Source organism: Ursus arctos, unplaced genomic scaffold (genome assembly GCF_023065955.2).
Source record: "Ursus arctos isolate Adak ecotype North America unplaced genomic scaffold, UrsArc2.0 scaffold_2, whole genome shotgun sequence".
Lineage (NCBI taxonomy): Eukaryota > Metazoa > Chordata > Mammalia > Carnivora > Ursidae > Ursus > Ursus arctos.
Genome location: NW_026622874.1, coordinates 77314267 through 77329841, shown reverse-complemented (window position 1 = coordinate 77329841; position 15575 = coordinate 77314267). Strand labels below are relative to the sequence as shown.

The 15575-nt window shown below is 55.9% G+C and overlaps 2 protein-coding genes across 11 annotated transcripts in view; one reads left to right on the top strand and one right to left on the bottom strand.

Moving 5' to 3' along the window:
- Positions 1–1995, top strand: part of PDXDC1 (pyridoxal dependent decarboxylase domain containing 1) — a 52610-nt gene extending 50615 nt beyond the window's left edge. For all 4 annotated transcript variants that reach the window (XM_026520279.4, XM_057314797.1, XM_057314799.1 and 1 more), the window contains one exon: positions 282–1995. In XM_026520279.4, coding sequence (XP_026376064.1) covers positions 282–541 — 260 coding nt within the window. In that variant the 3' untranslated portion in view covers positions 542–1995. The remainder of the gene's footprint in view (positions 1–281) is intronic.
- On the bottom strand, positions 1727–14361 carry NTAN1 (N-terminal asparagine amidase). 7 transcript variants are annotated; one of them, XM_026520281.4, is made up of 10 exons: positions 14207–14358; positions 9099–9201; positions 8957–9022; positions 8546–8654; positions 7418–7491; positions 6276–6329; positions 5736–5789; positions 4685–4782; positions 3289–3402; positions 1727–2901 (listed from the first exon to the last, which is right to left on the bottom strand). In XM_026520281.4, the coding sequence occupies exons 1-10, from the start codon at positions 14285–14287 to the stop codon at positions 2722–2724; spliced, it is 933 nt and encodes a 310-aa protein (XP_026376066.1). In that variant the 5' UTR covers positions 14288–14358; the 3' UTR covers positions 1727–2721. The 7 variants fall into 7 exon arrangements, with proteins under 7 accessions (XP_026376066.1, XP_057170783.1, XP_026376069.1 ...); XM_026520282.4 differs by having other exon boundaries at positions 2566–2806; positions 14207–14360; XM_057314800.1 differs by lacking the exon at positions 8957–9022 and having other exon boundaries at positions 14207–14359.
- Between the last annotated feature and the right edge of the window lie 1214 nt (positions 14362–15575).

The window sequence follows — 15575 nt, the reverse complement described above, 5'->3', positions numbered from 1 at the left end:
AGAAATTTCTCCGTAGCCCTTGACAGGGTAAGTTAGGGACTTGAGAGCTGGCATCATGTTGAACCTGGTGTTGACTCACCTGAGCTTTTCGTGATGGGGACCTCGGAGGTTCCCAGCCTCGGAAGCCACGTTGGCGTCCTGCGTTCACATTTCTCACCCCATCACTTCTGGGGCGTCAGGGCTGGGGATGGCAGGGGTTTCTCCAGAAGCACTTGGGATTGAATAAGGCAGTTGCTCCTGGCAGAGAGAGCTTTCAGCACGGTCTATGGCTCTTTCTCTAGGCCAGAAGCCTTTCAAGAGGTCCCTGAGGGGTTCTGATGCCCTGAGTGAGACAAGCTCAGTGAGCCACATTGAAGACTTGGAAAACATGGAGCATCTGTCCGGTGGGCCAGAGCAGGCGGCCCTGGAGACCAGCAGCCCCGAGCTCCACCCCGGGGCTCCCACCCCGCAGGACGCCGAGCAGCCGGGGGCCCTCCAGAACAGGACCCAGCACCCCGAGGATGACCAGCCACAGGTAGAAGAACCGGACAGCTTAAGATAAAATTCCGTGTTTGGCTTTGAGACTGTACTGAGTATTGTTTCAGGGAAGATGAAGTTAGACTGAAAATGTGAACCGTGCCACATGTTAATGCAAGAGAAATTACTGTCATTTGTGCTTAACTGGGATTTTTGCACAAATGCATGCCTGAAAGCCAGGCTTTTTAGACGGGCAGTTAACGTGTCTGATTCCATGGGTAGGCAGAGCAACTGCTGTTGTTTCTGTCTACGCAGCTGTAGTTAGTACCGTTTCCCCCCACGTTACCATAAACACTTCAATTCACAAAGAACACTTAGAATCTCAAGTGCCTGCCACTTGAAACACTTGCGCTTACCTTTCTAAAACATAAGACGTTGTATGAGGTTACATAGAACTTTTCGTTAAGACAGCTTGCTTTAGAGCTCTCTGGGGTCTCCGCTGTACTGCCGTATGGGAGAGACGGCCCGGTGTGCCGTGTTGGGGTCCGTGCTCGGTTTGGTCAGGTTGCCGCGTACAGCGGGGTTGGCTTGGAGGAGAACAGGATTCAGTGGGATTGTGAGCGTCCGTGCCCCCCGCCCCCGCTGCTGCTCCCCCAGGGGGCGCGGGGTGGTGGTCCACGCTGCGGTCTGCGACGCCCCCTGCCGCAGATTCATTTCTCCCTTTATGTACTATTTGTAAACAAAGGACTATCTATGAAGAGTAAAACTCTTGACCATATATATATTTTTAAATATTGGTAAAGCTTTTAAATCGGCACACAGGTACAGACTGTGCTCATTTCTGTGTTTAATATCTGAAAACCCGACAGAGACGCTACTCTTAACCTCAGCTATGCTGTGGGGCACCCCGTTAAGTTCCGAGTCTACAATAAGTGTCCCTGTGACCTGTGTGACGTGGGAGCTTCTATGGCTTTTCCCCACTAGCACCCCAAAGGGCTGACTTTGGGCCCAACAAGAACCAGAAAAGTCCTCTCGCTCAGGCTGCTCAAGCCAGACCACTGCGGAAGTAACTGGAAGTACTTACTGCCCGTTTGTCCTTTTCCAGAAGTACTGCGTCTCTTCGTTTATCATAGGTGATGGCCCCGGTGCCTTTAGCCTAGCCCAGTCAAGCTGCAGGACACCTCAAGCTAGTGGGGACTCACACTGGGTGTGGGGACTGTTGTGTTGGAAGCCTTAGTTACACCATATTAAGCCTATACTTAGACGACTCTGATTGGATGTGATCTCGGACATTTGGCACTTGTCAAAATGCAATTTTTTTTTTTTTTGGTGCAGATGATTCAAGTCTTCCCTGTTTATTTGGTGCAATGAAGTAGAGCAGATAAAATGGGGAAAGGGGAAATTATCACCTTTAACAAGATTAATTTTTAAATGTTTTTATATATATATTTGGAATTGTTAAATTGGTTTTGCTGAAACAATTTCACCCTTAAGACACTATTTGAATGTTGGTTTCAATAAAGGTTCTTGAAATTGTCACCAGTGAGTTCAGTTTCTACATGGTAATCACGCACACGTCGGTCTGTAGGGCGGCAACTTCAGAAACCTAAAGGTCTCTGCAGGGCTGACCTATATCACAATTTGGCATTTTAATGACCTTATACCTTGAAGAACAGACTTGTCAGTGGCTCTGTGTAACTCTCACATTAAATGTAGTTTCCTAGGACATTATTTTAATTATATCGCAGAGCCGACTGATCAGATTCTGTTTTTCCTTCCGAACCCTTAACTCTTTCATCTAGGAGTGTAATTCCAGTTTTCGAATTGATGCTTCTGAAACATTTTGGGGCCAAAAAAAAACCCCTCTGTGAGATGTATAAACTTTCACAGAATTTTAGTGCATTTTACTGCTTTTTAAACAAACTTACCGTTTTTCCTTTATCCCCTAACTTAACAGAATGAGAAGTACTCACCGCGTATCTGAAATGGCTGCTTGTAGAATCGGCTGCTTGTAGAATCGCGAGGCAGGCGGCTCCTCCGGTGCCCTTCATACCAAAAAGGGGAGGCTGGAGGTCAGCTTCAGCGAGGCAGAAAGTAAACCTAAACAAATGCCTTTGCCAAAATAAGATTTTATTTTGAAAGTCACTTGCAGGACAGTAAGGAAGGAGACCTAGGCCTCAGCGGATGTAAAGTCTGACGCGCGTTCCGTGCAACCCCCACGGTCTCGGTCAGGCCAACAAGTTGCCGTCTTTGGTGATCCTGGGTTCAGCTTCCTGGAGAAGAGATCTTTTCCCATAAGCCACCTTCGTTCTTTCTGTAGAGCAGGGCCTGGTTTCCAGGGAACAGTGCGCTGGTGGGAGACGGGTGTTTTTTTAAAAACATCAAGGTAGACCTAATATGTTCCACAAAGTGGGGTGGCTCGGCCAGAGGCGAAGTGGAAAGGTTCTGGAAAAACAAGGTTCTGGGTATGAGAGGGCAACAAGCGGGCTCTGTCACCTCCCCTGATAGAGCTGTCAAAGTAGCTCCGTGTTCTTAAACATGGATCCTCGTGTTCAGATCGCCCGGCGCATCCCCACTATAAAACTACCCAAGACGCCAGGGGTCCTACATTAATGAGAAAAAAGCAGTTGGTTGCCACCTTCCGGCCCCACAGATGCCTCGCCGGAACCTGACTCGCTGATCTAGAAGTTACACAGGCTCTGCCGATGTCGTCCTCAAACTCACTACTACCCACCAAAAGAAAGCGTCTCCGCCCTAAACACTTTTTTTTCCTTACAGATGAAGAAACCAGGGTGCAGAGATTTCAGATGTACCCGCCCTGTAAATTCTCACCTCTAGTATTTGCTTATCATCCTGCTGCAGCCAGAAATCCACATGTGGAAACGGCATCCAGGAGTACGGTCCTATGCGCAGTTGTTCTGTCTTCGCGTCGTAAATACTAATCATCTAAGAAAGAACATTTCAAAGACAGAGTGTAAGGGGCGTTCCCAGCTTCTCAGACCCCACCAGGAACGCCAGTCCCAGTGTAGTCCCACAGTCACGCGTTTACCTGGATGACACCCTTCTCGAAAACGTCTCCTCTAATAACAAAAGCCGCTACTGCACTGAGTAACAGGAGGTATTTCCTTCAGTCCCGACAAGTCTTCTGGGAAGCTAGCATTTTCCCCCTTCTGGGTGAAAACCTGAGGCTCAGAGGGACAGGCACTGGGCGGGCTTCCAGGAAGCCGAGCCGGGCCGCAGACCTGGTGGAGCCTGACTGAAGTCCACGGTCGCTGGACTCAGCGCTGCAGGAAACGCTGCCTCGCTGTTTGGGCCCCGACAGCTACTTACTGGCAACGTGAAAGCGCAGAGCACGGGCCGCCCGATCAAAAGCAAGGGGAAACCAACTGGTAAAAATGCTCATTTACCGAACCATCAATTCCCTGAATTCCCAAATCTGCCAGTGGCAGTTTCTAACCAGCAGTGGGGGGGTTGGGCTCCTCAGACTGCGCGGAGTCCAGGCGACTGTGCCGCTGGAGAAAGCGCACAAGGAATGTTCCACCTGTGTCCCCCTGTGAACTGCTTGGCGAAAACCTGTCTTGGCTCCGTCCTTCACTCTGAAGCCAAACATTTTCTGGTGAAAGTGTCGACAGCTCACCAGTGCACACACCTTCGGGGGGCTGTCAGTGCGCTGTCTGGTCTTGCTCACCAGAGAAGGGGTGAAGGACCCTTTAGGCATTTTTACACAGCCTGTAAGTCTTAGGTTTTTATTTTTCTAACTTTCAAAATTAAGGTGTTAGTATTAAAAGCATCTCCGTAGATCAGACTTGTGAAAAGTGATCATTCTTTCGGATTATCCATTTGGTCCAGAGGAGTGTGTGCTGCCGGGGTGCAGGGAGACCCCTCTTCTCCCCCCTGCCTGGCTGTCCTTTCCTCGGGACACATGTATAGGTGAAGGTTGCACAAAGTAAAGTGGGTCCGTTCTCTTTGCACTGGACGGCGGGGGCACACGTAACGTTACCCCTCAACGCCTTCAAGGCAGAGAACTGGGGTCTTGAGCTGACCGCCTAAATCCTTCATTCTTCTTCTGTGCTGCATGTGGGAGGGAGGTGAACCCTGATCATTTTATAGCTTTAAAGAAACTGCTGTAAACTGTTCACTTCTAAGGTCTATAAAACTTGAGGCTTTGGACTGCAGTGCCATTTTTTCCCCCCTGAACCCCTTAACACAAAGATGATTTCAAACTCACTGGTCCTCCTGTTAAAGCTCGGGCAGCACGAAGCTCCTCCTCTGGACCCCGATCTGGGAAGGATGCTCTGTAAATCTCTGCAGTCTTAATGTTGACAGCTGTGGGGGACAAGAGACACAAATGGCAAGTTTGCAAGGTCTTATATTTCTCCCACACGTAACAGAACTTGGTAAGTCTCCCGGAGACAGGGGAGAGTCGTCATCTTCCGCTTCCACTGTGAAGAGTCCGTAGCTTCCCCCTTCGCGGAGAGGGACCCGCAGCTGTTCAGCCGAGCCCGTGGCGCAGAGAGCTGGGGCCTGGGCCGGACTAGGTGCGGCTCCCCTGCGCCCACGGGCGGCCTGCCATCCCTCCGGACAGACACGGGGCAAACCTCCCTGCTCGGCCCTGTGACCGCACGGATCTGAGCAGCTGGGAGCAGAATGGGGCCTGGGGTAGTGGCCAAATCTGGGGGTTTTGTTTAAATTTTATTTCAGACACACAGTTCTAAGGAATGAAATAATGAACAGCTGTGCGCACAGCTCGGTAAACTCCCACAGATGCGGCCTCGGCAAACACAGCCAGCCTCACCCTTCTCTCCACCTCAGGGGGCCTAAGGGCTGTCGCGGGAGAGGGTTCTGGGTTTTCCTGAGCCGGAAGAGCGTTTCACTTTCCTTAGGAGGAATACTGTTCTCAAGCAGACCTGACTAGGTTGCCGATGTGAACTGAGACGCAGATGCGCTCCCAGCCCGGAGCCCCGGCTGGCGGAGAGCCCGGCTGGCCCGGCGAGAGCGGCGTGGCCCCGGCTGCTTGAAGCCCTGTTACTAGTGCCACTGGCTCCGCTTTCTACCCGCCCCCATGTGTGTCCTTCGTGGTCTCAGGCTGCGGACATTCTCTGATTCGTAGACAGAGGTCAGAGAAGGCGCGCTCCTTGCCCGGGGGCCCGCCGAGCAGCCAGGACAGGAACGCACACTAAGCGCCCACAGCGGGCTCACAACGTGGTCCAGCCTCGGACCGGAGCCCAGCCTGTCCGCACGGGGCTGGGCTCTGACCCTCAAAGAAACGCGCTACTCACCGATGCCATAAATTATTGGAAAGTGGTTTTCATTTTCTTCCCGGTCATTTAATTCTAACAAGAAAAAAAAAAGTTCTTTTTAAGATCTGATTTCTAAGAAATAACAATCGCTGTCATGTTCTATAATTAAAGCCAAAAAGGAGGCCACACTGCAAAAGGAGGAAACAAATCAGAATACAAAAGGGACTGGTTTCCTGTGTTCCTGCCAAGTCCCCGGACAGTGGGGGTGATCGTCCACAAAGCGCCCTGTCCCAAGTTAGAGCCTCTAGGTCTGCCACGTGTGGCGGCTGCTCCCTCCTTCCCAGGAGCCGAGGAAACCTCTGACCAGCCCCAGGAAGGAGAGAGGAGCTGCACTGAAGGTGGGGGACAGGGTGTCCACAGAGGCGGCACGGGGCAGGGGCGGGACGTGGCCACAGGCAATGCCAGTGGGACCGGTGTCAGCCAAGCGCTGCCAGACTGTCTCCCGTGACGGAGGTGCTCATGCGAGGTCTTGCTTTAAGGGGGGAGGGCGCCAGCCTTGGGGAGGGAGGCAGAACTCACCTGTCACACATAATGTCACTAAGTGAATGTCCTCCTCTTGTCTGTCAAATTCACCTACAATGAGAGTCCTCCGTTAGCAACACACAGGCTGAGCAAGGTGAGAAGGGGCCCGAGGGACAGCAGCCGGCGGAGCCACAAGCTGGCCCGTCCGCAGAGGCCAGATTCCCGCGGACTGATGCCACGGCACCCGGCCTGCCAAGTGACAGGCCTGTTGCTCGCCTCAGGCCCAGAGGAACCTGACCGGGGCCACCCCTGTTCTCTCCCTGCTGAGGGCTGGGGCGGGGGCACTGACTCATAAGCTGTTTACTCTTCAGGAACTTTTTTCCTGATCAACAGTCATAAAAAACTTGATCACTGTAAAAAAAAAAAAAAAAAAAAAAAATACAGGCAAGTATAAGGAGTATATGGGTTTTTAACGTCCATAATTCCAGCAGTGAAGAGCGTGTGCGTTTCCTCTCATTGGCCTGTGCCCCAAGCCCACAGCGGGCGGGCAGCTGTCTGTCCCCACGGCACACACGTACCTTCCCACGTAATTCTAAGTCTTGCTTGATGGCTCCTTAGTGTCTTTACTAATGGACATTAGACTCCTTCCTAATGTAAAGGTTCTTACCGCCCATCTTTGGGCATAAATCAATCTGTGCATGTTGCAGATGATTTTCTTACTTTCCCAGGTGGGAATGACTGGGTCAAGGGACATGAAACCCTTCTAGGACTTAAGCCACGATGCCAGGTCGCTTCGCCCACGGCTTGTAGCAGCGTCTGCTCCAGGGCGCGAGCGTGCCCGCCCCGCTGCCTCTCACGCTCGCTGCTTCAGCAGGCAGAACAAGGGCATCGTCGGCGTTTCGCGGTTCGGCAGATTAAAATGGACGTTCCTGCCACAGGGCGGTTCTGTCTGTACACGGTCCAGTGCCGACCATTCTGGACCCTGTCGACTGCTGTTGCTCGGGAAATCAGGCCCCCAGCCCATCAGCCCCTGAAAACTGAACTCTGTGCCCCTCGCTTCTGCACGAGTCCCGGCTGAGCCGCGCCCGGTGCTCCAAGCAGGGGGGCCCTCCGAGGTTTTGCACTAACGAGGACTGGATTACGCAAGCAACAGGGGGTGCAGACTTTCACCCGAGTTGGGGAAAAAGCAGTGTACTTACTAAGAAGCTGATGAGTAAGCTTCTGTGACAACTGCCTGTCGTCACTGAAGCCGCCCACGAGGTGCACCTCCAGCCTGGCAAAGAGACGGGACGGTGGTCAGAGGCCCGCTCGCGGCAGCCGCAGGGGCCCCGGGGTGCGTGCGATCTCAGCTCCGTGGCCACGAGGCGTTGCTCTAGAGCAGCGCTTCCCTCTGGCCGCGAGGGTGCCGGGGCGCAGGGAGCACACATCTGGGCGGCACTGGGGGGACCGGGTGAGGCTGCCAGGGCTGCACACGCCTCCGGGGACCCTGCCCGGGGGCCGTGAGGGCCGAGGGGGGCCGCGTCTGCTGGCGAGTGGCACCGCTCTGGGGGCGCAGGACTACCTCGCACGTCCACCCAGTGCGGGGTACTTCCAGAAACCTCTTCCCTGTCTCTGCCTAAGGGCGCGCGGGGCTGGGAAGGGGAGGCGGCGGACGCGGGGACAGCAGCGGGCCCCTCACCGCACTACCTCCCGTCCCCCTCACCCGGACGGACCACGTTAGTTCCAGATCCCTCCCACCGTGTTACGAGCAGCGGGGGGGGGGCACAGGACGTGCCGGCCCAGCCGGGGTGACACGAATGAAACCCAGGCAGAGCTCCCCTGCCCCGGCTGCCTCCAGCCCTTCCCAGCACCTAAGAGCCCGTGGGGCTTCCCAAAGGGCCCCCTGCCTGAGAACGGGAGCGCCCGGGGGCAGCTCCTGTCCACTCTGTTCGCGGCTACAGCCTGGGCCCCTGGAACAGCTTCTGGCTGGGAAGGAGCCCCCGACAAGCGACCGCCGGAAGAACGATTGAACGAACGAACGAATGAATGAATGAATACAGGGAGACAGCATCTGGGGTCTAACAAAGCGACGTCTGACACGTGACCCTCTAAAAGCACGTGAGTGAAGAGACGGCTGGAGGTTCAAAGTCAGACCTTCCTGACCTGTACCCGTCACCCAGTCGTCCGACCCCAGAACCACCGACGAGGGGCCGATGCTGTGCCAGTTCTGCTCCCCAGGAGAAAGCCGACCCCGTGGCCGTGACCTCCCGCGTGGCTGCCACGGCCAGCCCCTCCACACCATGGTGCACGGTGCCTGACAGCACGAGACAGACGCGTGCGGAGCTCACCTTCCACACTGAGCGTGCTCAGAAAAGGATCTGATGGAGCTCATGATCAAGGGGACCTCCGCTCTGGTGTCGGTTCCATCGCAGTGGGTCAAGCAGGTGGCCCCGTTACCTGAAGAAGAGGGTGGAAGGACTCAGGTTATTCCTGATGAGAACCCGGGGCGTGAGCCACACCTAGTCCTGTCCCTTCATGTCGCCTCATCTCTGGGTAGCCTGAAAGAAGAAAGAATAGAAACATCCGTGCTGCCCCGCCAACCCTTCGGCCCCGGGCCACAGGGAGCCACCGTGCAGACTCGAGAGAAGGTGAGAAGGCCGGGCGTCAGACGGGACCCCGGGACGCCCAGGCGCAGGCTCTGACGGCCCCACGTGGGGCGCCGCTTTAAGGACCGGTCTCCTTCGTGCCTCTCGTCCTACCTGTGTGCCTCAGGACCACAATGTGACAAGTGGTGGCATCATCAGAACCCAGAATGGAGATGGAGCCTGTTTGAAAAAGAAATAGAATAAAATATCCCGTAGCCTTGGGGGGTAACGCCCAATTCACTGCTTCCTAACCTACCATCCTGTGGGGAGGTCACTGCCAGCTCTCTTTGCTGAACATACAGAAGGCCCTGGGGTCCCACTTGTTGAACAGACTGACCTCTGAGAAGTCTGGCTCTTTCCTGTTTAATTAAGAAAAAAAATAACATAGTGATGGAAATTAGTGAGGACTGAGTACCCAGTGAGGTGGCGGGAGACACACGCTCCCAGGGCCCGGTGTGTGTGCGCTGCTGGGCGGGCCGGCTAAGCTACCGGGGCGGCAGTCGCTATCGTGGGGGACAAGGCAAAGGAACAGGCAAGTTCTGTTCTTTGATGCGCCTACAAGACGAGCCTTGACTCAGGACCCAGAGACTCTGCCCAACTCTGCAACTGGGAAGGGAATCGGGGTGTCTGGGCCCCGGCCGGCTCCGCAGCCACAGCCCCTGCCCCTGTGGGAGAGAGGCTAGGACTGTCCCTGTCCCCTGTCTGGTCCTCCCCCTTCGGGCCCCCCGCATTGTGTATGCACACTGAACGCGCACCTCCCCGCGCTGCTCGCCACGGCCAAGTGGCCAGCAAGGCCGGAGGCTCCACAGGCAGATGCTTTGGCGACATAAATGGAAACGACACAAAAGTGTAAAAAAACAAAAAAAATGTAAAAGCTCCAACTATGCCGTTCGTCGGCCCACCCGAGGAGAGGCCGCGATAGGGCCGCTGTCCGAACTCGCTCCCCGGACCAGGAGCGCGAGTCCTCGCGCAGTCCCCGCGCGCCTGACGCGACGTACCCTCCGCAAGGGCACCAGAACTGAGGTCTAACAAACATCTTAGGCAGTCAGCCTAAAAAAACATTCAAAATAAGAATAAAACCCCCACCTCAGGGGGTTAAATTCTTTCATGAAAACGGAAACCTTTTCCAGAGACGTCGGATTGGTACCCCACGGTCTATCACTGCCGGCTACGCACACTGCACCCCTCCTTCCCCCTTCCCTTGAGGGTCTCACGGGGCTGCTCGCTGACCTCGTCACACACGAGATGCAGGAATAAATCGACCAACCCACCACGATCAGCTTCATGAGTTACACCGCGTTGTTTTCTTTTCATCAACTTTCATGAATTGGAAGCGAGGCAGCAATATGAATGGCTCCGCGGCAGAACCAACCAGAAGGAGCCCCGGAACCACAGTGTCGGCCGGGCAGGACCGGGATGACTCACTGTTTTTTTTCTTTTTCTTTTTTAAAGACTTTATTTATTTATTTGACAGAGAGAGAGACAGCCAGCGAGAGAGGGAACACAAGCAGGGGGAGTGGGAGAGGAAGAAGCAGGCTCCTAGCGGAGGAGCCTGACGTGGGGCTCGATCCCGCAACGCTGGGATCACGCCCTGAGCCGAAGGCATATGCTTAACCGCTGTGCCACCCAGGCGTCCCGGGATGACTCACTGTTCTGACGCCCAGGGCACCTTCTCACCTTAGAGTAAGACACGGGAGGACGCACTTTTCCTTCCCGTGATCCCTGGAATGCGCGCCTTTCGCTTTATTCTTTCGGGGGCGGGGGAAGGAGGGCGAAGGCAACTTGTGACCCCCACTTTCGCACCCCCAAAAGCAAGGCCATGTGTGTGGGGCCAGGAACTTCAGCCTGCGTCCCCGAGACCGGAAATCACGACGTCCCATTCCCCCCGCCCAGGCTCCTATTTCCCAGACAGGAGCATAAATCAGCAGACGAACCGATGGCACAGGGCAAGAACGCGATGTTTTGTTTCCCACTTGAAGAAAGGAAAAAAGTTTAGCCAAACTTCCCCGCTGTGGAAAAACACCGAGAGCCACTTTACGAACCCCCACCCCTCCTGAAATAAAGGAGCCCCGTCTTCCCGACGTCTGCTAGTCTCTGGACACTCGGATTCACCCCGGAATCCCCTCTCCAGCAGCCCCTTGTTTCCCAACTCCTCTTCCACAACGCCACTCGCCGATGCCAGGGCTCAGCAAACTTTTCTCTGAAAAGGGCCCGAGAGTAACTATTTTGGGCTCTGCTGGGCTGCGGTCTCCTCTTGCGGCCACTAGGCTCTGCTGTGTAGCCTGAGAGCCGCAGAGACAACACGTAAACAAACAGACGGGCGCTGTGGCCCCAGAAGACTATTTATGGGCGACACCGAAATCTGAATTAATTCCATATAATTTCACATGTCACAAAATACTCCTCTTTGGATTTTTTGTACCCCCCCCCATTTAAAAATGTAAAAACCATTCGTGGCTCACGGGCTGTCCACAGACAGCATCTGGCCCCAGGGCTGGAGTTTGCTGACCCCTGTCTTAGCCAATCACTTAGTAGGACCATGTGTCCCTGACCCCTGCTGCTATCGTCTGTCATTTCTTCCTGCAAATTCTCCTCCCCCGGGGAAAAGGGGATGACGCTATCTGCTCCTTAGCCTGTGTGGGGATTAACTGGGTGGCTATCCCCATGCCCGCCTGTTTCCCTGACCCCCTTGGTCCCCCTCGCCATCCACACTACCCTCCCCGATGGCTGCCAGCGTCACTGCTTCTAAATGCTGACTGTTACACCCCTTTTATCCTCGGAAACCCTTTAAGTCCAACAATTTCACTTGTGGGAATAATTATGGGGGTTATTAAGCTTTAGCTCTGTGAACATAACGCAGAAGATTTAGAAATATCCTGCATGCTTAGAGGCAGGAACTAAGTTAGGCTGCATTCGAATCGCGGAATTCTATGGGACCACGCTCAGCGGGATACTTGGGGGCCTGCCTACTAAGCAAGCACCAGTGGGTGACTAGGGAAGAGCAAAGGCTCGAAGAGAGCACAGCCCCAGGAAATGTTCTGTAGTGCTGACCACCATCTAGACCCGCCCTGCCTCACAGAGTAGCCATTAACCACGAGCACCTGAAACGTGCCCAGTATGACTGAGGAACTGGGTTTTCCATTTTCTTTCACGGTAATGACATGTAAGTAGCCCCACAGAGCAGGGGGGACCCCCATGGGGGTCCAGACAGAGCAGCGCCGCACTCCAGCCAAAGGCACGCCGCCAGGGTCTCCATGTGGGCTTCACCACTCCCAGGACGTGGGACGCTGGGCCACTCACTCCACCTGTCTGTGCCTCCGAGCGCTGGTCTCTAAAGTGGGCCTAGTGAGAGCACCTGCGGGCACGTCCTGCGGGCACGTCCTGCCTCGTCCCTGCGATGGGGGCTGGGCCAGGCCTGGCTAGGGACGGGCTCCTAACTGCTGCCACCGCACACGCCAGATGGGTCCGTGAAAAAGACACAGCACCGAACAGTGCAGTTTGCGCTTTCAGAAGCACATCATTCCAATATAAAGAAAAACCTCTGTCAAGGTCAAAAAGTGAAGAGTGGCTGTGGTCTTCTTGTTGACATTTATGTTAGTTCTTACAAAGGGGACTCGCTACTTGTTAGAGAAAAACCCATGAAAGCTTTCGCCTCACCCCACTGCCTATGCATTGAATGACCCACTGAAAGCCCTCGAGCCCCGTGTGCCCCACCTCCCTGGGTCTCTATCTTCCACTCTTCCCTCGCCCCCTTGGCGCCCGGGCACCCGGCACGTGACCAGCCCTCGGGGTGCTCCCCCCCCCCCCGCCCACGCAGCACAGGTGGACCTGCCCAGCTAGAATGCCCTCTCCTTCCTCCCCGTTCCGCTCTCTCCCCTGCACGCAGCCTGCTTCCCTCAGCCCGATGCAAAACAGGTGAGCACCCCCAGTTTCCTGGAATGCACACTGGCCCCCACGACACAGCAGGCCTTCGAGAGGGCCGGCCACCCCCTATCATAGCCCTCCTGACTACTCACGGCGTGTGCTGCTTCGAACGCTCACCTTTCTAACTTTTTATCACAGAAATTTTCAGAGAGACATAAAAATAGTGTCACCTAAATTCTTTAGGCAGCTGAAGTATCTTCCCCTTCGAGAGTCCTACTCCGACTTCGCTAGTTAACGAGGAACAGCCGAGGCAGCCCGAGGAAAGCGCTTAGCACGGGGCCCTGAGGTCGGCTAAGTTGTGGGTAGGTCGTCTGTTTTCTGGAAACGACGGCTGAGAATCACAGGTGCCCCCTTTTAAAGCCCTGTAACTCCTCATCCTTCAGGTCATTTTCAGGGGTCCTTCTGCTCATTCATGGATATGACAAATATTTTGCCAAGTGCAGATTCATGGCCAGGGGCTGCCCTAGGCTCGGAGGACACAGAGCAACACCACACTCTCTGCTTGGGAAGCTTCTGTTCTGGGGGGCATATCAAGGCAGAAATCAACACAAGTGTAGAGACAAAATAATTTCGAAGTGTGCAACAGTTGGCAGGAAACCCGCCACGACCTTCCGCGAGCCTCGAGGCTAGGTCAAGCTCCTCTGCCTCACGTCTGAGTGAGAAGGGGCTTTGTTCCTCAGTTCGTATCTCCAATCAACTGACGGATTCCCCCTTAACCAGATCTGGAGCACGTGAGAGGTGTGGACCCCTTTCCAAACGGTGTCTGCATTAGCACGGACTAAGGGTTCAGAGATCTATTTGAGGACAAAAGCAGGAAGACGAAACAAAACCTAACCCTTCCATCAGGGCGTGGTCCTCAACGCGGCTCAGCTGGGGGAAAAGCAGGGCCCTTTCTTCTGGCTAAAAATACCCCGGGGCCCTAAACCCCGGGGGGTGGGGAGAAACCCAGGGGAGCGGCCGGGTGCCCCTACCTGGAGTCCCGCCGGGAGGAGCCGCTCCCCGCGGGGCCCAGACCCCCGCGGGTGCCAGCGCGCAGGGGCGCTGCCCCGGTTGGCCTCAACAGGCCAAGCCCGGCTGGGGGTGGAGACCGGCCTGCCCGGGGTCGGGGAGTCCCCGGGCGCCCTCCGGCCGCGGCGCTGTGCGACCTCGGGCAAGTCGCCTAACCTCTCTGGGCCGCCGGCCCCTCCTCCGGGAAAGAGAGGCCTCGGCAGACGCCCTCGAAGGTCCCAGGGAGGGGAAAGACCCACAGACGCCTCGAGCCAAGGCAGACTCGCTGCCGGCGGCCGGGGCTCCCGACGTGCCGCCAGCCGCTCCGCTGCGCCAAGTTTAAACTCTGCCTCCGGGAGCGCGGCTGGAGGCGGTGGGGCGAGGAGGGTCGGGCCCGCCCGGCAGGGCCCCCCGGACCCGCCTCGAAGTACCCCCCACCCGGGCCCCGCTCACCTCCAGACATGGATGGGCTCGCACGAGGTCCCCGGCGGACTGCGGCAGCCGCACTCGCCGCCCCTCGACGAGCAGCGGCATCGCGGAGGCGGCCGCCCCGGCAGGCCCAGGGAGGCGGCGGCCTCCCCAGCCCCGGGCCGCCCGCGGCCCCCGCCCCCGGGCCGCCCCGCCGCGCTCCGCCCCCCGCGGGCGGCGCCGGGAAATGGAGTCCCACGGGGGGGGCGGTGCAGCCCGGAGCGGCTGGGGAAATCGGGGGCGGGGCCGCACGGCCCTGTGGGAGATGTAGTCCAAACGCGACGGAGCGGCCCACGGCCAGCCCCCCCCCCCCCGCAGGGGGCGCCGGGAACTGTAGTCCCGAAAGCGTGGGCGACCAGGGAAGGCGGGGAGCCGGGCTGACCGCAAGGGCGCCTCGGCTCCTGGTGCCCTCGCTGGCTCGGCTCGCGGATCAGCCAGCGTGGCCCGAGTGTGGGCTCTGGGGTCTGACTGCCCCAAGTCAAGATCACGACTCTACTACTTCTCACCGTGACCTTGAGCAGATTATCCGAGTTGGGGAACCTGCTATGCTGCTCCATAGGAATTTTCAGTAAAACAGAGTCGAAACTTTGCTACCCCCACACATTTAGAAATCATCAATAACACCTGCTGCTTGGCGTCCAGGAGGCACTCACTGATGGGCTAAGAACCCTGGGAGTGAAGATCCACAAAATACCATCCAGTCCCTACTGAGGATAGGTCCCCGGCTGCGAGGCTTCTTACCCAGAGGCTCTCTGTTCTGAAATTTGGAAATATTCCTTAAAATAGACCCAACTCCACAATACCTTAACCAAAAGGCAACTTTACAAAACTAGTGGTGAGGCGAAGAGCCACCTCACAGAGCAAACACTGCTGGAATGGCGTCTGTACTCCACCGCCTTCGGTTTTCAAAGCTCCCAAGGGGATTCTAGGCCCGAGAACTACGAGCCGCCGTAATGAGCAATGCCTGGCAGGAGGCAAACACGGGCCCTTCCTCTCCAGTTGAGACCTCTTCAGCCGGTACCAAGGAGGCAATAGGTGTGGAGAGAATGAACATTACCCTTGCCTTGGAAAGACCCTTCCGTGGCAGTGCTTCCTGCTTAACTACTTTCTCACAAGGCAGCTAAACAGCTCCTGCCTTTCCACGCATTTTCACTGAATCCTCCCAACCCTAGCTGCTGATCCTTATGTTCACCATACAGCTCCAAGTGGAGATCGGACTTGCTCAAGGTCACAGCTGGCTAGAGAGATGCCAAGTGTTTTATCTGTGACACCTGAGAACTCCCTGGTCCTTTCATACCCGTATAAATTCACCCACTTCTCGTTAAGGAAGAGCCGACCATAGCAGACAGACAAC

Coding starts and splice junctions, on each gene's coding strand:
- NTAN1 (XM_026520282.4), bottom strand. CDS start 14,287: ATGCCGCTGCTCGTCGAGGGGCGGCGAGTGCGGCTGCCGCAGTCCGCC. Junction 4,783..5,735: donor TCCAATAATTTATGGCATCG/GTGAGTAGCGCG, acceptor TGTCCCCCACAG/CTGTCAACATTAAGACTGCA. Junction 3,403..4,684: donor GAGCTTTAACAGGAGGACCA/GTGAGTTTGAAA, acceptor GTTCTTTCTTAG/ATGATTAGTATTTACGACGC.